Below are 19,747 nucleotides of genomic sequence, written 5' to 3'. Positions count from 1 at the left end.
AAAGGGCAGAGCCTGAGATGCTATCTGGCGCCCTAGCCTGCCTCCCGCAGCAGCACAGCAGCCCGCACCGCTCCGCCCTTCCCGTCTCCTCGGTCAGACTCCAGGACGACCGCAGCAGGCAGGATGGATGGGCTCCGTCCCAGGTGTCTCCGCCAGCACTGACCAGCGTCTCCTTGGCACCCGGAACGGGGCGGGATGGATGGAGGATCACCTCTGTCGCTGATGAGCACAGTGCGGGCGCTGGCTGGGACCACAGACTGATAATCAGTCGGCAAAGGATTGATAGTGACTTTGGAGTCACCGTGCCCCATTGCTCTTCGTCAGTGACCCACGCTGCCCGGGACACCCTCGGCGGATGGTGTGTCCTGGGGAGGGACGTGTGAGGCCAAGAGAGCCACAGGCAAGGAATCCGGGTGGGAGGGAAGGGCCCCACGACCAGCCTGTCACGCAGGAGAGGTAGTCGGGCTCTGCCGTGTGAGCCCAACAGAAAGCCAGCGCAGTTTCCAGAACGTTCCTGATGCTGGCGAGCGTCTCCTCACCCGTGCGCCAGAGCCACGCTGCCGATGGCTACTAAAGGCCACGTTGGGGTCAGAGCGTCTCCAGGTCTCTCCCCGGCAATGTCTAGGAGAGACAGACAGCGGAGAGAGGGCCTCGTCTTCCGCGCCTGCCTTGTCCGCCTGGCTTCTCTGTTTGTCTTTCCCGCCCTGGTCCAAAGAGTAAGGTTGGATTAGATCAGTGGTCGGCAAACTCATTAGTCAACAGAGCCAAATATCAACAGGACAGCGATGGAAATTTCTTTGGAGAGCCCCATTTTTTTAACTTAAACTTCTTCTAACGCCACTTCTTCAAAATAGACTCGCCCAGGCCGTGGTATTTGGTGGAAGAGCCACACTCCAGGGGCCAAAGAGCCGCATGTGGCTCGCGAGCTGCAGTTTGCCGACCACGGGGTTAGATGACTTCTTACCGTCTCACAGGGCTCTCAGCCTGTGCAAACCTGGACGGGAGTTAGCTGTCCTGCCCACGCCTGGCTTAACCACGTCCCTCTTAGACAGTCATCAATGCCCGCCACTTTCGGCATTTGGAGATGAAGTCTCAGGCCAACACCCAATGAAGGGACACGTTGTTGAAACACTCCTCCTGCCTGAGCCCCAGCGTGCACTCAGTAATGTGAGAAGGCAGAAGGCACGTCTTCCTTCCCCACCAGACGGCACCCAGGACGCCTTCTCTTGAGTGATCCGAGGCCCCTCTCCATCAACCTATTCACAACTGAACTCACTGCCCCCCACACCTGCTTCTTCTCCTGAGACTTCCCCGCAAGTCACCCACTCACTGCGGGCCAGAGAGAGGAGCCCCTATGCTCCATCTTCCTCATCCCCCATCGAATGCTGTCAGTTCCACCCCCAGATGGCTCCTAAGTTCATGTTCCGTCCCCCAATACAGCATTAGCCTGAGCCCCGTGACAGCAAAACCTTCCCGCTTTGTCCTCCTCCTTCAGAGAGCCCTCCGTCACCCATCCTCACGGCAGCCACCACGATCCTTCTGAAACTCAAATCTGAGCATGTGGGTCAAAGCCTTTGGTGATGTCTCATCCACAGCCAACTTCTGAGCACGCATTCGAGGGCCAGCACCGTCAGACCTACCTCGACTCCCTAGATTTGCATCCTAAATACACCCCCAGGCACTCACGCCCTGCACACGCCTACACCAGCTTCATGGTGACAGGAGAGCTGCCGTGTGGAGGGCACACGGGCGCTGTGCACTTTACATAAAACGTCCTATTTCGTTCTCACGAACCACCCAGCAAGCACTGACAACTGTCCCTATGGGGACGAAGAGGCTTCCCAGGGACCCGACCACGAGAGGCACACACACATACGCCCCTGGGAGTGGCAAGAGACTCGGGCCACGAGAGTACCTGGATGTGTCCCCAGGAGCTTTGAGGCTGACAGTTATGGGTGGCAGGGCTGGGTGAGCGCCACGGCTCCTCTGAGCCTAGCATGGAGGACCCCGAGCACTATGGGCATGGGGCCCCTGGGCCCCCTTCCCACCTGTTACACACACTGTACACACACACACACACACACACACACACACACCCCAGGCAGCCAGTTCCCTGGAACACTGCTGTAAAATCACTCTGCCCCTTATAATCTCAGTCTTTCCCCAGCAAAATGCCTCTTTCCTCCCCAGGAAATAACGGAGGTTGAGGGGTGACCTCAGGTCAGGGGCCAGGGGAGTGTGAGTTCACAGAGAATCGTGGGGTCTTTAATATTTTAAATATTTCACTGGAAGACGGAGGGGACCTCCCAGAGCCAAATGGTGATGGTTCTGTCTATGCTAATGTGTCCCCGAGTCCCCGGGAGGAGGCCAAGGTGAGGCGCCAGGAGGGAGAGCTCCACCTGCACTCCCCCCCCCCCCCCCCCCCCGCCTGCTCCTTTGCAGTTCCCGCGATACTTTTCAGTTCTGGGCAAGGGCAGAGGTTGGCCAGGGAGGTCTCGGGCCGGTTCTGTGAGTTACCAGGGGCCCAGAACTGTACTAACGGTCATTAGGATGAGGCTCTGAAACAAGACTGCCGGGCCTGATGTCCCGGCTCCATCATTCAGTGCCCTGGGCCCCTGGACAGCCTCATCTTCCCGTGCATTTGATATGGTCCCATCTCACAGGACTGACTGTGGAGAGAATTTAATCATATAACCATGTAAAGCTCTTAATACATGTTTACGTTGCATGAAAGTTGGCTATTATTAGCTCTAGAACAATAAAAATATTATTCATAATATTTACCTAGCTATATAATGTGCATATGATAATATAATTATTATATAAATAACTATGAGGCCCGGTGCATGAAAATTCATGCACTGGAGCAGGGGCAGGGGGTCCCTCAGCCCGGCCTGCCCCCTCTCACAGTCCAGGAGCCCTCAGGGGCGGGAGGCAACCCGGCAATCAGGTGAAGGTAATAACCATCACACCTCTGCTGCTGCCACTGCCGGCAGCGCAAGCCTCGGCAGGCCCTGGTTACCTGAGCCTCAGGTGGCTGTGGGTGGCTGGGCAGCCACCATCTGAGGCTTGCCTGCACCTCGGGCCGGCCTTGGGTGGCTGGGGGGCTGAGGGGGCTGGGGGACTCCGGAGGCAGGCGCACAGAGTGGCCAGACCTGCCTGGGCTGAGGGGACTGGGCATCGCCATCTTGTGGCAGTGGGCGCCACCATCTTTGAGGGCGTGGCAGTCAATTAGCATATTCTCTCTTTATTAGATAGGATGGTTATTACATAATAAAAAGTACCAATAGTTATTATACCTCCTTTCTTTCATACCCCGCCCCCATGGTGGCCAGTACAGGGCTCTGCTGAGTCCTAACCGGTGGTGTTGACCAGAGCTGTAGGGAGGAGGCTATGTAAACTTAGGGAAGAACCGAGAAATTGCTTTTCAGTCCAAAGATTCTCTGCCTCTCTTTAGATGCCTGGTTTGTGGGGTGAGTACTTGTTTGAGAATCAAAATTGGATTTCAGGCCCTTAATTCAATAGCTAACATGGGATAATGGCAAGAAAACAGGGTTTGCAGCCGAAAATACTTGGGTTTGAATTACACATGGGCCCACCCAGGATGTTGAATTACAGCTGGGTCTACTGTTTGACCTTGAATTACACCTAGGCCCACTATGTGACCTTAAGTTACAGCTGGGTCCACTGCATAATCTTGAGTTACACATAGGTCCACTGTGTGACCCTGAATTACACCTGGGCCCACTGTGTGACCTTGAATTACACCTGGACTCGGTGTGACCCTGAATTACACCTGGGCCCACTGTGTGACCTTGGTCATGTCACTTCATTTATCAGCCTCAGTTCATCTGTAAACTGAGTGATCACAGCTAACTGGCACTGTGGTTACATTCAAAGGCATAAAGTAGGCTTTCGTGAATAACTCAGCTATTTTTGTCCCATAACACCCACCTCCTTGAGACTCTGGCCCCGCCCCTTTCCGTCCCACTTCATGCCTTCTGTGTGGCGTGCTCAGCACAATGTCTGTCCACTCAGTCATGTACAATGTAAAAACAATTTCCTACAGTAACCAGGTCTCAGGAGGCACACCAGAGCGGTCAGCTACAAGCACCACAGGCCATTAAAGAGCCATCAGTGCCCCCCCACCCCCACGCACCCCCCAGGGCACGGCACTGAGACGGCAGGACGGAAACGACAGCCATTGCCCCGCCCTCAAGGAGTTCACCCTCTATTTCTTCTTTACTTCTGTTTCTTTGGCATCTAACATACGTATATGTCGTAGCTGCTCAATAAAGTTTTGCAGAAATTGAGGGAGAAGAGAAGGAGGGAAAAGAGGGGGAGGAGAGGAAAAGAGAAGATGGAGACCCCCCCTCCCGGGGACAGACAGTGCCTAGAGGTGCAGGCAAAGATCAAGACCGGGCAGAGCTGGCGCCACAGGGACGCCGGGGCTGGTCAGGGAGCCTGGGGGAGGGCTCACTCCAGATGGTGGGACAGCCAGGACTCCAGGCGACACCTGTGAGCAGCAGCACGGGGTTGCTGCTGAGCACCCAGGAGGAAGGGGCGGATTTCGGAGAAGCTCGTAGTCCAGGATGGCGGGTCCGGTGCCGCCCTGCTGACACGGAGAGCCACAGAGTTCCAGCTCTTGAAAAGGGGGAGATACGAGGCCGGCGGCGATTTAGAAAGAAAATCCGGGGCGCTACCTGAAAGCCGTCATGGTCTGTTTGGAGCCGCCAGGATGAGGCCATGAGGGCCTGGACTTGGGGTTGTGCAGTGGGAATGGAGAGGATAGGGTGGGTCTGAAGAAAGAGGCTGGGCCGGACTTGGTGATAGGACAGATTAAAAATAAAGCGTGAAAAGGGAGGCCTCGCGGACTGCCAGGCTCCACACCCAGGAGAACGTCATGGGACGAAATGGGAAACTGAGGCAGAACACCTGGGACCAAGGGTGCGAGGTGTGCTGAGAGCAGGGCATACTCTGTACTCAGGTCAGAATGGTCCAGGCGATGGGGATACAGGCATAAACCCCCGGAGCCTCCAGGTCAGACCCACCTGTCCTCACACGTTGCAATACCTGCCTCATAGCAGGTCTCAATGAACGTGTGTTAAAGAAACAGCTGTTCTCAGGGGGCTTCCTGTCTGCTTAACACAATACCCAGCAGGTTATAGGGAATGGTCCCAGCCGAGCTTAAACATCACCTGTTTGGAGTAGGAAACATGGGGATTAGGGAACGGGAGTGAGGGGAGGTCAGGGCGCGCTTTGGGCGAGGGCCTACCCCAGGGCTCTCATCTGTGTTCCTGGGGCCTTGAGCTGGAAGCAGAGGCCGCAGGGTCTGTCCCAGGGGTGAAGAGAGAAGTGGGGCCCCCCCTCCCCGCCTCTCCATCCACAGCACCTCAATTATCTCTCTCTGGAGAGTGACAGTGGGCTTGCGATTCTGTTTGAAATGGCATCCCATTGATTTAAAAGAAAAACAGGGGTTTTTAGCGTCTTGTATTTTTTTTTCTTTTCATGTCTTGTATTGAATGTGTAAAACTTAAAATTAGACTTTAAAAAATTGTCGGTTAGCCAAAACCGGTTTGGCTCAGTGGATAGAGTGTCAGCCTGCGAACTGAAAGGTCCCAGGTTCGATTCCGGTCAAGGGCACGTACCTTGGTTGCGGGCACCTCCCCAGTAGGGGGCGTGCAGGAGGCAGCTGATCGATGTTTCTCTCTCATCGATGTTTCTAACTCTCTATCTCTCTCCCTTCCTCTCTGTAAAAAAAAAATCAATAAAATAAAAAATAAAATAAAAAAAATTGTCGGTTAAAGCACTAGCCATTCCCTGTCCGAAAATAATTTGCAAATTCCGCCTTTTGGGTGGTTTCGTGACACTGTCCTTGTGTCCCTCTTCCCCCCGCCCCCGCCCCCCAAACATCCTTCCCAGAGAAAAGCTGGGGGACCCGAACACACCGAGAGTGAGCCGCAGATGCTCGGATGGGAGATCTGGAGACCGCCCCCCAGGCGGGCCACTCCTGTTCTCCCATCCCCTCAGGCTCCGGTCTGTAGGCCCCAGGTCTACTCTGGGGGGGGGGGGGGGCTCTTCTGCCTGCTCCACCTCCTGGCCCGGAGACACCCCCCAGAGTGAAACAGGGACTACTCGGAGTCACTGCCAAGACCTGCTTCCACACAGCGCTCCTCCCAGCCTGCCTGCCTCTAGAGCCTGTTTCCATGGCAACAGTCCTCTTCTCCCTCAGGGTACCACCGTCAGGCTGGGGTATCTCTCAGTCCAGGACTCGCCCAGCCCCGCCCATCCAGCCCCTTGGGATGCTTCCTGTGCCCAGCTCTCTAGTTACACTCGCCAGCAGCAAGAGGAAGCAGGACTGGGGGAGGGGGGGGGAACCAATGGGACGGTTCCCTTTCAGGGGTCCCCATCAATGGACATTTCTGAGGACTTGAGCCCCATTTTGGATAAGGCCTTCTCAGCCTGACCCCTCCGCTCCCTGCTGGCAGCTTGATAGTTCTCTCTGATAGCACGCTCTCTGGCTGCTCTTGCGGCTGCCTCCACGCTGCCCTTCCTGCGAGAACGATTTTGGGATAAAAGGATGAGCTGAGAAATCATCATCAGAGCCCAGAGAAGAGCCTCAGCATGTTCTCTCCCCACCCCCTCCCACTATGTGGCTTCTGCACCCCCTCCCTTCCCCTCCCCTTTCCTTCCCCCTTCCGCTCCCCCCTCCTCCTCCTCTCTTACTTCCCCTCCAGGCCCCCTTTTCTCCTCACCGGGACCCTCGCCCTCCTGCTCTTTCTCCCACCTCCTTCCTCCTCTCCCGTCTCTTCCCTCCTTCTCGCTCTTGTTTTGGTGCCAGAGACCGTCTAATTACAACAGAGAAACAGAAGAGACAGAGAGGAGGAAAAAAATAACCCCGCCACACATAGCTGATTAAAACGTCCTGTGAAATCTAATTGGTAAAGCTCGACTCGGAATAAAAAGTGCTTCTCCCACAATTCAGCGCCAACGTGATTGTTAATGAGACTCCTCAGAGACCAGCCCAGATCTCATCAGGTGGTGGGCTCAGCTACCTGCCAGGCACACACGCACGGACTGTCACAGCATGTGGACTCTGCCTCCTCCAGGGGGCGCTGCCACGCGTGCTGCCCCCGGCCTGCTCCCCTTGGAGCTACACACCAGCAGCTCCCTTCCCAGGGCCGGTCTGCTGCCCAGAGCTCAGCCCTATCTGTGGCCTGAGCCTGGGCCCTTGTGTCTCAGACCTCGGGGCTATCCTGACCCTTTCAGGGAAAGGAGAGGCCGGTCAGCAGCCCAGCCAGGCCCAGCTTTCCTGGGCTGTCAGTAGCTGCAGAGCAGTGTGTGGGAGAGGAGGGGTGCTTGGGAGTCAGAGGACCCCAGCTCAAACCCCTGCTCCATCACTCATCCGCTGTGCGACCTCAGGCAGGTTACTTTGCCTCTCTGATCCTGGTGTCTTTGCGGGAACATGGGGCTATTTCCGCCCTGCGATGTAATTCCACAGGAGGGAGGGCACGTGAGGCATGGTCGCACTGCGGGCAGGAGCTCAGTAACAATCATTGCCCTGTTGTCCATTCAGCGGGGCCTCCCAGGAACGCGGTCACATCACCCCCTTCTTGGCAACCCCTCCAGGGCCAGGCTCGGGGATCTGCATGCAGCATAGCTCAGCAGATGCGAACATGTCTCTGGAGCCCAAAAGGCTTGTGTCTGCAGCCTCGTCCTGCCCCTAGACGCACCGAACAGTTCGGTTAGCCTCTGAGGCTCTGGTTCTTAACCCTGTGAAATGGGGTGATAAGGGCCACTGTGTGTGGGGGGGAGGGGGGTGCCCCCACTCCAGGGAAGGTGCAGTCAGCACCTGGTCTGTCAGTAACAACCGCAGGCCCTGTGACTACCTCGCACCTCCTCGTGCCTCATCTGGTTGGTTCGGGGATGAAAACATTCGTGAGCTAACATTTTCAGTCCTAGCACAAGCCTGGCGTGTCGTGCACGCTGCAGTTGTGTTTAATAAACTAGGGACTGGCTGGCTTCGATGGCTCAGGGCCATCTCACTGAGGTATATGGGGGGGCTTGGGGTCACAGTCATGGCTTTCTCCCAGTGACAGTGAGGCTGGGGTAGGGTCTGCTGCAGAAAGGAAAGGGACAGGCTGATGTGTGGACGTGAGATCTGCTCCCTCGTGCCACACACCCCCACCACCACACTGCACACCACTCCCCCCGGTGAACTCGGCCTGAGGTTCATCCTGAGCCACTAACTAATACTGTTTCCTGGATTCTCATATTTAACCCACGCCTGCTGCCCTGAAGCACACCCCACACAGAATGCTGCCCGGGGAGGGGGGCGGTCTCTGTCCTGCCTCTGTCCTGCGTGGAAGTGGGTACAAGCAAGGGGTGTCACGTAAGAGTTAGCCAGATGGAAAGGGAGAGGTGTGTTCCAAGGCCAGTGAGTGGCGGGCACGGCCTGTGGGGGGCGGATGGCTGGACCAGGTGTGAGTGAAGGGAAGTTAGGGATTGCTGGGGCTCCAGTGGGGACCCAGCTCTGAAACAGAGGACTGAGCCGGGGGGGGGGGGGGGGGGGGGCGTGAGGAAGTCGCTGCTGGGCCCCAGGCAGGACGGGAGGTGCTCTGGGAAGTGGGGGCCTGTCCCCGGGGCCAGCCTGGGCCCTGCCTCCCTAACATGAGGAGAAGCCCCCCCAGGCACTGCTCCGCGCACTCACCGGCCGCTCTGCTTGTCTCCTCCCAGGCCAAGTGTACTCCTTCAGCCAGCAGCCCCAGGACCAGGCCGTGGTGTCGGGGCAGCCGGTGACGCTGCTCTGTGCCATCCCGGAATATGACGGCTTCGTTCTGTGGATCAAGGACGGCTTGGCTCTGGGCGTGGGCAGGGACCTCTCGAGTGAGTACCCCCAGACCTCCCCGGGAGGGCCTGGACCCCGCCCCTGCCTTATCCTCCCGTGCACCTCCAGCTGTCTGTGCAGGACCATGGGCAGAGTCAGGCGAGGCGAGGCCGGGCCGAGGGTCCCACCGGTTCTGAGGGCCCCTCTGACAACTGATACTGACCTAGCACTAAGCCCTCGACCTGGTGATCAGTCCAAACCCAGCACAGCGTCGCCCTGGAGGGTCTATTCCAAATCAGAGATGGTTCCCGTCGAGTCTGATTTCCAGAGGTAAAGTGTTCTTGTGTCTCGGACCAGAGTAGATTCCCCACTTAAGTCACCGCCTGGTTCTTCCCATCCATCAGAGGGAGCCAAGTAGACTGAAAACTCACCCAGATACCTGGTGGCTTTCGGGGTCGCCATGGGATGGGAAGAGAGTGTATGAAATAAACTCCAAACCTTGCTCAGCCCACCCAGCCTGGGATGTCTCAAGGGAGCACTGGTGGGCTCCTGAGGCCGCTGAGGGCTGGCATCGGGGTGCCCCAGTCAGCACCAGGCCCTGTCATCTGTCGGCTGTTGTGAATGTCAACCCTTAAGCCTCTTTGATGTCTCTCTGATCCCTCCTCTCCTCCGGGAGAAAGAGAGTGGACTCGCCCTCCTGGCCACTCCCCACCCGCCACTGGGGAGACGGGAGGCATGTGACTGCCGCTAGGAGTGGCAGAAACTGTAAAAATCAGCCAAGGGATCTGGGGTCCCCGCGGCGGGGGAATGGCGAGGGGGGAGGGGGAGAGAAAACGGTGTCTTCACCTGAGAAGTAGCGTGGCCTCCCCTGGTTTACAGCCTCAGGAAAGTCCCTCGAAGCGCACTCCGCAGTGTGACCGCGGGAGGATGAATATTTTCAAGTGTGAGTTACGGCTCGCCAAAAAACAGATATTGAAACATGACAGCCACGGTCAATAGCAACACGGGGTGTGAGTGCCGCAGCCCAACTGAGCGTCGATGAAACACAGTAATATCCCCAAAATATATGGGGCTGCCATCCAACCTAAGGATTATGGGAACCAGCCATGTCCAGGGACTCTGCTCCCTCCCCCTGGAGACACTGGGGGGAGGGTATGACCTTCCCAGACGGGACTCCCCGGTGCTCTGAGAGTCTCTGAGCTTGGCCCAGGGGTGTTGCTGGCTAAGGAGGCTCCCGGGGCCCCGGGCAGTCATGTGCAGCCTTGAGTCTGGAACTCTGGTCTCGTTGAGTCGGTGGCCAAGGAGGGCCCAGGTCACCCTGGATGGGTCATGGACTGGCCCTCCCTGCACAGACCCCTGAGCCTCTGGCATCGGTGCCCATGAGTGGCCTCCTGGGATCCAGGGCCGGGGCCTGCTCGGTGCTGAAGGCCAGCGGGCTCTGATGAACCGGCGTCTGCGGCCCCTCCGGCTTGGTTCCATTTATAGGAAGAAGACTGGCCCTCTCCTAGCAGCGCCCGTGAACTCAAACTCCCCATAAACTGCTTCCTCTGTATTTGGTCGCCTGTCCCCAAGGTCGCATCATGACCACAATGACAGGTACTTGCATGCCCAGTAAGTGACTGATGAGGCAGTGAGAGAAACAGACCTAATCCACGTCAGCAAGTATTTCCTGTGGGGAAACTGAGGCTCAGCCTTGCGTCAGCCTGCGTCTACCAGGAGCCGTGCCCTGACTGAAGAGCTCACTGTCTCTCTGGTCACCACGGCTGAAGAAAAAAAAAAGCAGTCAAAGGAAGAGATTTATAAATATACTCCCTCATATTGATAGAACATTTTTCTTATAAGAAGCTCAGATATTTTCTCATAAATATCCAGTGATCCACAGGGAGAAAAAGAAGGATTTTCCCCTTTCTGTGACAGGTAAACAGAGTCACCGTTGAGAAAGAAGTTGATTTGCCATGACTGGTTTGGCTCAGTGGATAGAGCATCGGCCTGTGGACTGAAAGGTCCCGGGTTCGATTCCAGTCAAGGGCATGTACCTTGGTTGCAGGCACATCCCCAGTAGGGGGTATGCAGGAGGCAGCTGGTCGATGTTTCTCTCTCATCGATGTTTCTGACTCTCTATCCCTCTCCCTTCCTCTCTGTAAAAAATCAATAAAATATATTTTTTTTAAAAAGAGAGAGAGAAAGAAGTTGATTCCAGCATATACCAAAGCCCAGTGCCTGGGTCCCAACCCCCAAAAGGCCCAGACGCCCCGTCAGTTCTCACTTAGAAAGACGGGACCTCTTTGCTGCCCCACCTCACGGTCACTTCCGTTTAAACCAGCATTTACAGTCTATTTCCTACGTGCCTGGCCCTTTACATAGATCGTCCTGTGTCATGGTACCAGAACTCTGGGAGGTGCGAGCATGTCCCACTTTACTGATAACAGAAGCACGAAGGCGTAAAAGCAGCTAACCCAAGACGGCACGTGGAGGAAGTGGCCGAGCTGGCATTGGACCCAGGCAATCTGACTGCAGAGCCCAGACTCCCAGTCATTTTCGTCCCCTGAGGGAGCAAGAGAGAGCGAGGATGCTGGGGAGAGGCTAGAACGTCCTCCCGCTCCCCGCTTCTGGGCTGATGTTTTCTGAAGACGCTGCCAGGCCTTGGGACAGCATCCCAGCTCTGCCGCCTAATTAGGCAAATACAAACAAACCCATCACTGATGTTTGCAGCAGCTCCTGAGAGCGAAATCGCGGCGGATCGCTCGCTTGCAAGACAACAAAAACACACGCTCAGCCAAGCCGCCTGCGGGAGAGCCGGGCCTCATCGCAGGACAGCGGGATCCAGGGGCTGGGCGGAGGGCTGGCGTGGGTAGCACTGAAGGCGGCAGCAGCAGGGGGAGGCCTGGGCTAGGAGCCAATTCCAGCCCTCAACTCACCTGGGCGCCTTCCCCCAGCCCAGCAGAGGGCGGGAAGGGCAGGCAGGACACAGCTGCTTGCTCTGTGAGCCTCTCTGGCCAGGCCTGACAGCTGTGGAGGGCAGGGACAATGCTAGCCATGCAGACGAAGCACAAGGAGCACCCGCAAAGCATACTGGGAAACCTGGCAGAGGATTGCAGCGACCTTCGGGGATCAGGCCTGGGTGGCCCTGCACAGCCCAGCCCCAGGGAACCCTGCCCCCCCCCTCAGCTTATGGAGGTGGAAGGGGCCTTGAGCGCCAATGTGTTAATCAGGGTAGACATCGCCTCTGCAGTGTCCCCGACAGGTGATCTTACAACCCTTGCTTGAATACAGCCAGTGACGGAGACCTCACAACCACTTCTGGCAGGCCAGACCCTGGTCGGACACCTCAAGCAGCATTTCCCCGTGACCTAATGGTCAGGGTGGGCAGGTCCTCTTTCCTGGGTCTTGGGCCCATAAGTGCTAATGCTGTCCCTGTGAGGCACAAAAACACAGCTCCCCCACTCTCGGGGACTGTCTCTGTGTGTGTCTCCCACTTGCTTAAGCCCCAGTCCTCTCTTTTAAAGGCCAAATGGGCTCAGTCCCCCTCTCCTACGGCACCTTCCTGAGAAGTCACACGGTCCTGGCGAAGGTCCTTCTGAAAGAGGAGCAGTTTGGGGTTGCCCAGGGGTGGACAGGCCTCTGAGGAGAGAAGGGGGCCAGGACGGAGGGAGTGTCCTCTGAGGGACTGGGAGGTGGGGAGGGCAGAGCTCAGGTAAGGGGACAGGTCCTGTGGAGAGGAACTAAGGGGCGTTAGGGCCCAAAACCCAGGAAAGAGGACCTGGCTGCTAAGACTCACATCAGCATGTACAGTCCACCCACACAGCAGCAGGAAAGCCAGTCGATGATTTATCGTGCTCACGCTTTTATTTATCTACTAGAGGCCTGGTGCACAAAATTCATGCACGGGTAGGGTCCCTAGGCCTGGCCGGCGATCAGGGCCAATCTGTGGGGCAATTGGCGGGGCAGTCAGGGGGCCCCCCGCTGGCACCCACCTTGGCTCGCCCGGGGCCTGTGGGCTGAGGGCAGTTCCTGCCTTGAGCGTCTGCCCCCTGGTGGTCAGTGCGCATCATAGCGACCGGTAGTTCCACCGTTCAGTCCATTTGCATATTAGCCTTTTATTATATAGAATTATCCATCTCCAGTGGTACAAGGGGCCCCAGATTCCTAAGTGTCCTGAGCACCTCCTACGTGCTTAGTCAGACTCGGGGGTTTGGGGTTGGGAGGAGGAGTGATGAGAAAAGGGCCGCAATGGTTTAAAGCGACCGGAGGCTCCTGGGCATGGGTAGAATGAGCTAGATCCTGCATCCCAAAACAAGCTCTTCCCAAAGTCACTCTTTTTTAAAAAATATGTTTTATTGATTTCAGAGAGGAAGGGAGAGGGTGAGAGAGATAGAAACATCAATGATGAAAGAGAATCATTGATCGGCTGCCTCCTACACATCCCACAGTGGGGATCGAGCCACAACCCGGGCATGTGCCCTGACCGGGAATCGAACCGTGACCTCCTGGTTCATAGGTTGATGCTCAACTACCGAGCCATGCCGGCCGGGCCCCAAAGTCACTCTCAGTCTTTCCCCGATTGTTTTCTGCTTTATCCCTTCTCTCTCTCTTACTCTGCCTTCTGTCTGTCTGTGGGTCTCAGCCTGGGTCTCGCTGTCTCCCTGTGTGTCCTTATCAAAACGCACGTCTGCTTGGTTAACCCGGCTGCCGAGCGCACCACTTCCCCGAGTCATAGGCCCGCTGTGTCTGTCCACACTTAGCGTTTCCCTCCCGTTCTCTCCTCCCGTCTCCAGCAATAGCTTCCCCACATTCCCAAACCAAACATCGCCCGTTCCCTTACACGCACTCCGCCCAGCACCCTGGGGAGACTCGCCTCTGTGCTCACCCCGGAGCCCTGAGCCTCTGAGACAGAGCAGCCCCCGCCTAGGTGTGCGCCGCTGTCCCGCATATCAGTATCACGAATGTCGCCTTCGCCCCTGGTCCAGCGCCCGTGAAACGCCTGCTGTGTCCACAGGTTACCCGCAGTACCTGGTGGTGGGGAACCACCTGTCGGGAGAACATCACCTGAAGATCCTGCGGGCAGAGCTGCAAGACGATGCCGTGTACGAGTGCCAGGCCATCCAGGCCGCCATCCGGTCCCGCCCCGCGCGCCTCACCGTCCTGGGTAAGAACCGATCGCGCGCGCGCGTGGGGCAAGGGTGCTCTGGGAAACCTGGTGCTCGGTTCCAGAGGGTTCCTTCAGGGGCCTCCTGCTGGGCAAAGCCCAAGGCATTGTCCCCCAGAGCTCTGGCCACGCCCCCGTGTGTCAGTAACCCCCGGCCCCGGAAATCAGAAGGCCAATGCCACCTCCCTGGGACCTTGTCCAACCCCAGTGTGTTTATCTGGCTGGGAAGCAAATAGGGCTCCCAGAGGCTCACATATTCGATCAGAGAACGTTTTCCGCGGCATCTGGGCCCTGGGCTAGGCGATGGAGACGGGGAAGTCTGGGACACAGCTTTGAGTCACTTCCTTCTGGACTGAGCTCCCTCGGGGTGCAAACAGCCCCAGGTCGCCACTTCCCCATCAGAATCCGCCTGGAGCTGGACTGGCCCCGTGATGTCAGCATCCATAGGGACCACCACTGCCCGTTCCTTCCCCCTGCCCTGCTCCTGGGAACCCGGGGCTGCCTGGGCAAACTCACTTCAGGCTCTCAGGACAAATCATACCTTTGCTCTTGGTCTCTCTTCATCTCGGCTTCCCAGGAGCCCAGCGTCCCTGGGACACCCTGCCTGAACAGGTGCCCCCTGCGCGCCCCTCCCCCCCGCCTCGGACAGACCTGCCTAGAGACAGGGAATGAACTCCATTTACACAGCTCTTGACAGCGACTCTCAAAGCATTTCCACTTCTCCTTCCTCCCTCTTTCGATGCAAGTCGGTGGGACAGGATTGTTGCCCCCAATGAGAAACCGAGGCTCCAAGAGGCATAGGGCCCGGCCCAGGGTCCGCCGGCCGGAGCTCTGTGCACCCCCTCCCTGCCTCCTCGGGGAGCCTCTGCCAGGCGCCTGGGGCTCAGCAGCCAGAAGAGGGGACCCCGGCTCTGCCCTCCCACCTCTCGGCAGCTGCCAAGATGCTCCGACAACGGGGTCAGCGCCAGGGCGCTGCCTCCTCGCCCGGCAGATGAGGCGCATGGCCACGCGGAGATGAAATATTTACGCGTGTGTCAGGTTATCTTCAGATCTACACGGCCAGCATGCAGGCAGATTAGCCCAAGCCCAGCAGACAGGCCCCGGAGGACCGCGTACCGCGCTCGGAGCCTGGCTGCTGGAGACGGAGGAGGACCTGGGGCCGAGCCCAGAGCCGCCTGCCGCCTCTGGTCTCCTCTGCCCACCATGAAAGGAAGGAGGGAAGCCAGCGGGCGGACAGGGTGAAAAGGCGGGGGCTGTGTGGTCAGGAAGGGGCCTTCCGGAAAGCGATCAGGGACATGGAAGGGTGGGACAGCCATCGCCATCTCTCCCGGCACGGGAACAGGTATGGGGATGGGGACCGAGGGGAGAGAAGAGGAGTACTGGGTGCCTAATAGCTTTCCTGGTTTGGGGGGATTGCAGAATGCCAGGACAGATGTGCTAAGGGGGAGCTGTAGGGGCTCCCTCTCCAGAGGCGACTCTCAGCCCCACCCTCGGAAGAACCCATGCCTCACGCAGGACCTAAAAGAGACGCAGATGATCTCCTCCTGAAGTGGATGCCCTGGTAGCAGGGCTTCCGCCGGTCATCACGAAGGATTTACAGAGTCCTTGCCTCCTACTCTCACGGTTGGATAACAAAGTCCCAGTGACTCCAACTGTGTCACAGGTGAGGAAGGCAAGACTCAGAGAGGCAAAGGCCCTTACAGGAGGTCACACAGCTTAATGACACTCAGAATTAACCCCAGATTTTCCAACTCCACGCCAAAGCTCTCTGCCTGCCCTCCGCGTCCCTAAATGCCAGTAGAATCCCCTTTATCTGGCTGGGGGTCGTGCTTCTGAGAGCAGGGCCTCGGGGTCTCATCTAAACAGACTTAACTTTGTCTGGGGTCACATCTAAATGGCAGCTGCCCACCCCCACCCCCCCGCTCCCTCTCTAGTGCCACTGCCTGGCACTGCCTCTGGGTACAGAGCTGGGTGGTGCAGGGAAGATGTTTTATTCAAGTGCTAGTGGCCCCGTGCACGGATTCGTGCACATTGAAAGGAAATTAATTAGAAGAAATATTTTAATACCGCTATTCGCCCTTTCTCTATAGTAGAAGTGCCAGCCAAATTCACGACCAACAATGACAGATCAAAATATACATATGCGATTGGCCCCAGCGAGAGCTTTATATGTGTCGTGCATGCACGAGTCAACGTTTATTTTTAAATTGACAGTGCGAGTCATATGTACTGACTGGTCAGACGGTCGGATGGACAGATGGACAGACGGACGGATGATCACTTAGCCTTTTATATATATAGATGGGGGTCAGTTGAAGAGGCAGAAGGGGGAGTTGCCAGGGGCCCCAGCAGGATGCTCTGGGTAAAATTCCTGAGAGCAGGGACCGCTCATGCACACTCCACTGAAACAATTCCTCCAAAACAAGCTAACCCTGGGCACGAAAGAGCTTCCCCAGGCTCTGCCTACAGTCCTCGGGATTCCTCAGGGCCACACTAGGCCCCACCCCTGAGCCCCCAGCTGGTCCTGCCGGCCCCACCCTTCAGCTAGTCCGGCAGGTCCCAGCCCCTGGCTGGCCTGCCCGGCTCTGCCTGAGGTACGGCCTGGCTGAGGCCTGGCTGAGGAGTTTCTCCGCGGTGTACAGCCCCACCTACTGCCCCGGAGGGAGGCCCTGCAAGCAGAAGCTCACCAGCCATCTGGAAAGGGAGCTCTCTGGTCTGCTCACGGTGGCGGCCAGACAGAGCAGCTGCTCCGGCAGAGGGGAGAGGTGTGTCTCTACCCTGCCCAGCCAGCTTCCCAACCAAGACCCCATCTGCTCGGCGGTGACATCTCAGCCTGGGAAAATGTCCCAGCCGGCTCCCCAAGGGGGCTGGGAGGGTGGCAGCCCTTCCCGTGCTCCAGGAACGAGAGCGCTTCCTAATTCAGTCTGTATTTGCCTGAGATCGGTTTTTAATTAAATAAAGTAAGGGCCTGATTAGAACCCGCGGAAGACGTGAGAGCAGACTCAGATGGTGTTCTGGCCACACCGCAAAGCAAACACTTTGGCTGGAACAGAGGGGGGCCCCAGGGGTCTTCCATCAAAGCGCCGAGTGGGGAAGGCAAATACGAGAGGCTGTCGAGCCAGCAGATGCGCGCTGTGGAAATGTGCACGGGCCGCACGCGTGGAGAAGTCGGAGGGCCAGCTCACAGAGCCTGCCGGGCTCCGGGGAGGGCACGGGGACGCGGGCCCAGCGGCCGAGCCCAGAGTCACAGACGGATTCATTAGCCTTGCGTCTCCAGCTCTCAGATGCAATCAGGCGAGGAGCAACGTGGAGCTGAGCATTTGCTACCCCAGGAGGCAGGGAGAGGGAGGGAGCCGGGGAACCGAGAGGAAAAAGGGGGGCAGAGGCTGTGCTTGGGAGGCTGAGCCAAGCGAAGACTGGGGAGCCCGGCCCAGGTGGATAGGCAGGCCCGTTCCCTCTGCGACCCAGCCAGGCAGGGGCCATGCTCTGACTCAAGCCGGGTCCAGACGTGCATCTTCCCGCCCCCCAGAACATCTGAAAGTCATGGTGTCGTGGAAAGAGCAGCAGACTTGGAGGCAACCGCCCTGGTCCTGTCTTTAAGCGGCGGTGGGATCGTGGTCCTGCTACTCAGCTCTCGGGGGTCTCAATGTTACAGAAAACCGGAGATGAACCAAGCAATACTTAGAGGGATGGAGTTACATTTATTAACGCGCGGGTCCAGAGGAAAATGTCTCGCAAATTCTGGGCCCCAACATGGAGGAATTTTCCCTATTTACATGTTTTTACCTTCTTTGTCTCCCAAATATGGGGTGTTTCCGGCCCCCTTTGCAAGTTCTTAAAGAGCCCCTATGTGCTGGGGCCTTGAGACCTCAACCAAAGGCCTGGCCTGGTGCCAGCACTGATAACTTCGTCCGGGGAAGGTTTAATGGCCTCTCTGAAGTGGGAGTAGTCTTATTTTCCTTATTATTTAAGCAAGCAAGCATCTACAGAAGCCAAATAGCAGGGTTAACATTTCAAACAGCGGTTTTTGTATAGGATGGATGCTTCATCAGCTGCCTCGTCTGTGAAAGGAAGGCGGTGATCAATAAGATGACCTGTAGGAGCTGTCCAGCTCCCCACACGCCTGACGTCCACAGTTAGGACCCAAAGGCCCACCAAGTGTTTTAGGAGAATGCGCCCACCTGCACTGGACCTGGGGTTCGCGTGCTGACGGAGGCAAAGAGGGTGACGGTTGAGGGTGTTTTAGACGGCATTCCACCGCGAGGCTGGAGACGGGACCTCTCAAATCCTGCCCCGCCCCGGGATCCGCGATGGGCTCTACACCTGAACCCAGAGGCCTCCTCTGGATCCAGCCTCCACCCTCCTGGGCCATCTCTGCAGAGACACGGCTAGGTTGAACATCAGGAGACACACCCCCTCCCCCCGCCCCACAGACACCTGTGTGGAGCCGGGGTGCGGGAGGAAGAGCCTGGGAGGGGGAAGGCCTGCACGCAGCTCACTCACCATGTGACCGCGGGCAGGTCCTCAGGGCTGCACTGGGCCTCTGGTTCAAGTCTCTTGAACCAGCACTTAGTACAGAGTAGGTACTCAATACTATCTGAGGATTTTTCATACGTGAGTGAATGGATGGATGCATGAGTGAATGAGGTTTCTGGTTTTTACTATAAAATAGGGATAATAAAAATACCAAGCTCCTAGAATTATTGTGAACATCAAACTAACACACACGTACATACACATATACACACGCGCACACACACACACACACATGCAGACTGCTCCTCCCACCTGCAGGAACCCAGGGTTGAAAACATTCTAAACTCTCCCAGGGCCAGAGCTGAAAGGGGATCTTGCCTGAAAACTTGGGAAGAAGGCGCTGAGGGACCCAGAGCAGGGAGGAAGTGGGTGCCCAGGACCTGATCGGCAAACATGTCCTAAGCACCTATGATATGCCAAGCGCCGATCTAGGCACTTTGAGAGTCATCCATAAGCACGCGAGAGCCAGCCGCCGCCCTGCGGGGGCCTGCGTTCCGGCAGGGAGGCAGACAGTCGTAAATAGCAAACAGGTTAAACAGGTAAACTGCCTCGTTATGTCGCGTGTCAGGCGGAATAAACACTGTGAGAAGGGAAGGAGAGGGGGGTCCGGGAGCAGGCGGGGGAGGGAGGTGGATGTGAGATTAATTATTTACAAAGGTATTTTCCCAGCCTTCCTTCCCCTCCCCTCTCCTTCCTGGCCCGTTCTAATATTAACTCTGCTGTCTCGTCGCTCCATCAGAAACACGGCTTCCTAAACCAGCATGAATTATTCACATGGAGAGTCAGCCCATCCCAATCAAGAGGCGTCTTCGCCCTGATGTCCGGCCCGGGTCCTGGGAGGGCAGCAGAGAAGGTCCACCCGAGCCCTCACCTTGTGCCTTTTCCAAACCTCGAGCTCCCTCTGCATCTCCTCCACCAGGGAGCTGCGGGCAGAGGCCTCCTGGGTCCGGAACATGGGCAGCTCCCCCGACTGCCACGCCCCTCACCTGGGGAGGTGGGCGCAGAGAGAGGCAGCAGGGAAGGTGGGCTGACACAGACCCCAGGAGCACTGGCTACTAAAACTGTGCTAGAAACCAGTGGTGAGAAACCCAGCCAGTCACCCTGCAGGAGGGGGCATCTGAGTGGTCTTCAGGGATGAGAAAGCACCTCCACGAACAAAGCCAGGCACCCTTCGTGGCACACAAGGCCCTCTGAGGCTGCCCCCCGCTTCCGCTCCAGCCCCAGCTCTGCCACCCCCT

General features: G+C 57.4%; 1 protein-coding gene across 2 annotated transcripts in view; it reads left to right on the top strand.

Annotated features, from left to right (window-relative positions):
* KIRREL3 (kirre like nephrin family adhesion molecule 3) overlaps positions 1 to 19,747 on the top strand; it is a 469,815-nt gene that overhangs the window by 394,702 nt on the left and 55,366 nt on the right. For both annotated transcript variants that reach the window (XM_079763263.1, XM_079763262.1), the window contains exons 3-4: positions 8,737 to 8,886; positions 13,824 to 13,973. In XM_079763263.1, coding sequence (XP_079619389.1) covers positions 8,737 to 8,886; positions 13,824 to 13,973 — 300 coding nt within the window. The remainder of the gene's footprint in view (positions 1 to 8,736; positions 8,887 to 13,823; positions 13,974 to 19,747) is intronic.

The sequence above is a fragment of the Cnephaeus nilssonii genome, assembly GCF_951640355.1.
Source record: "Cnephaeus nilssonii genome assembly, chromosome: 22".
NCBI lineage: Eukaryota > Metazoa > Chordata > Mammalia > Chiroptera > Vespertilionidae > Cnephaeus > Cnephaeus nilssonii.
This window is presented reverse-complemented; position numbering and strand designations above follow the sequence as displayed.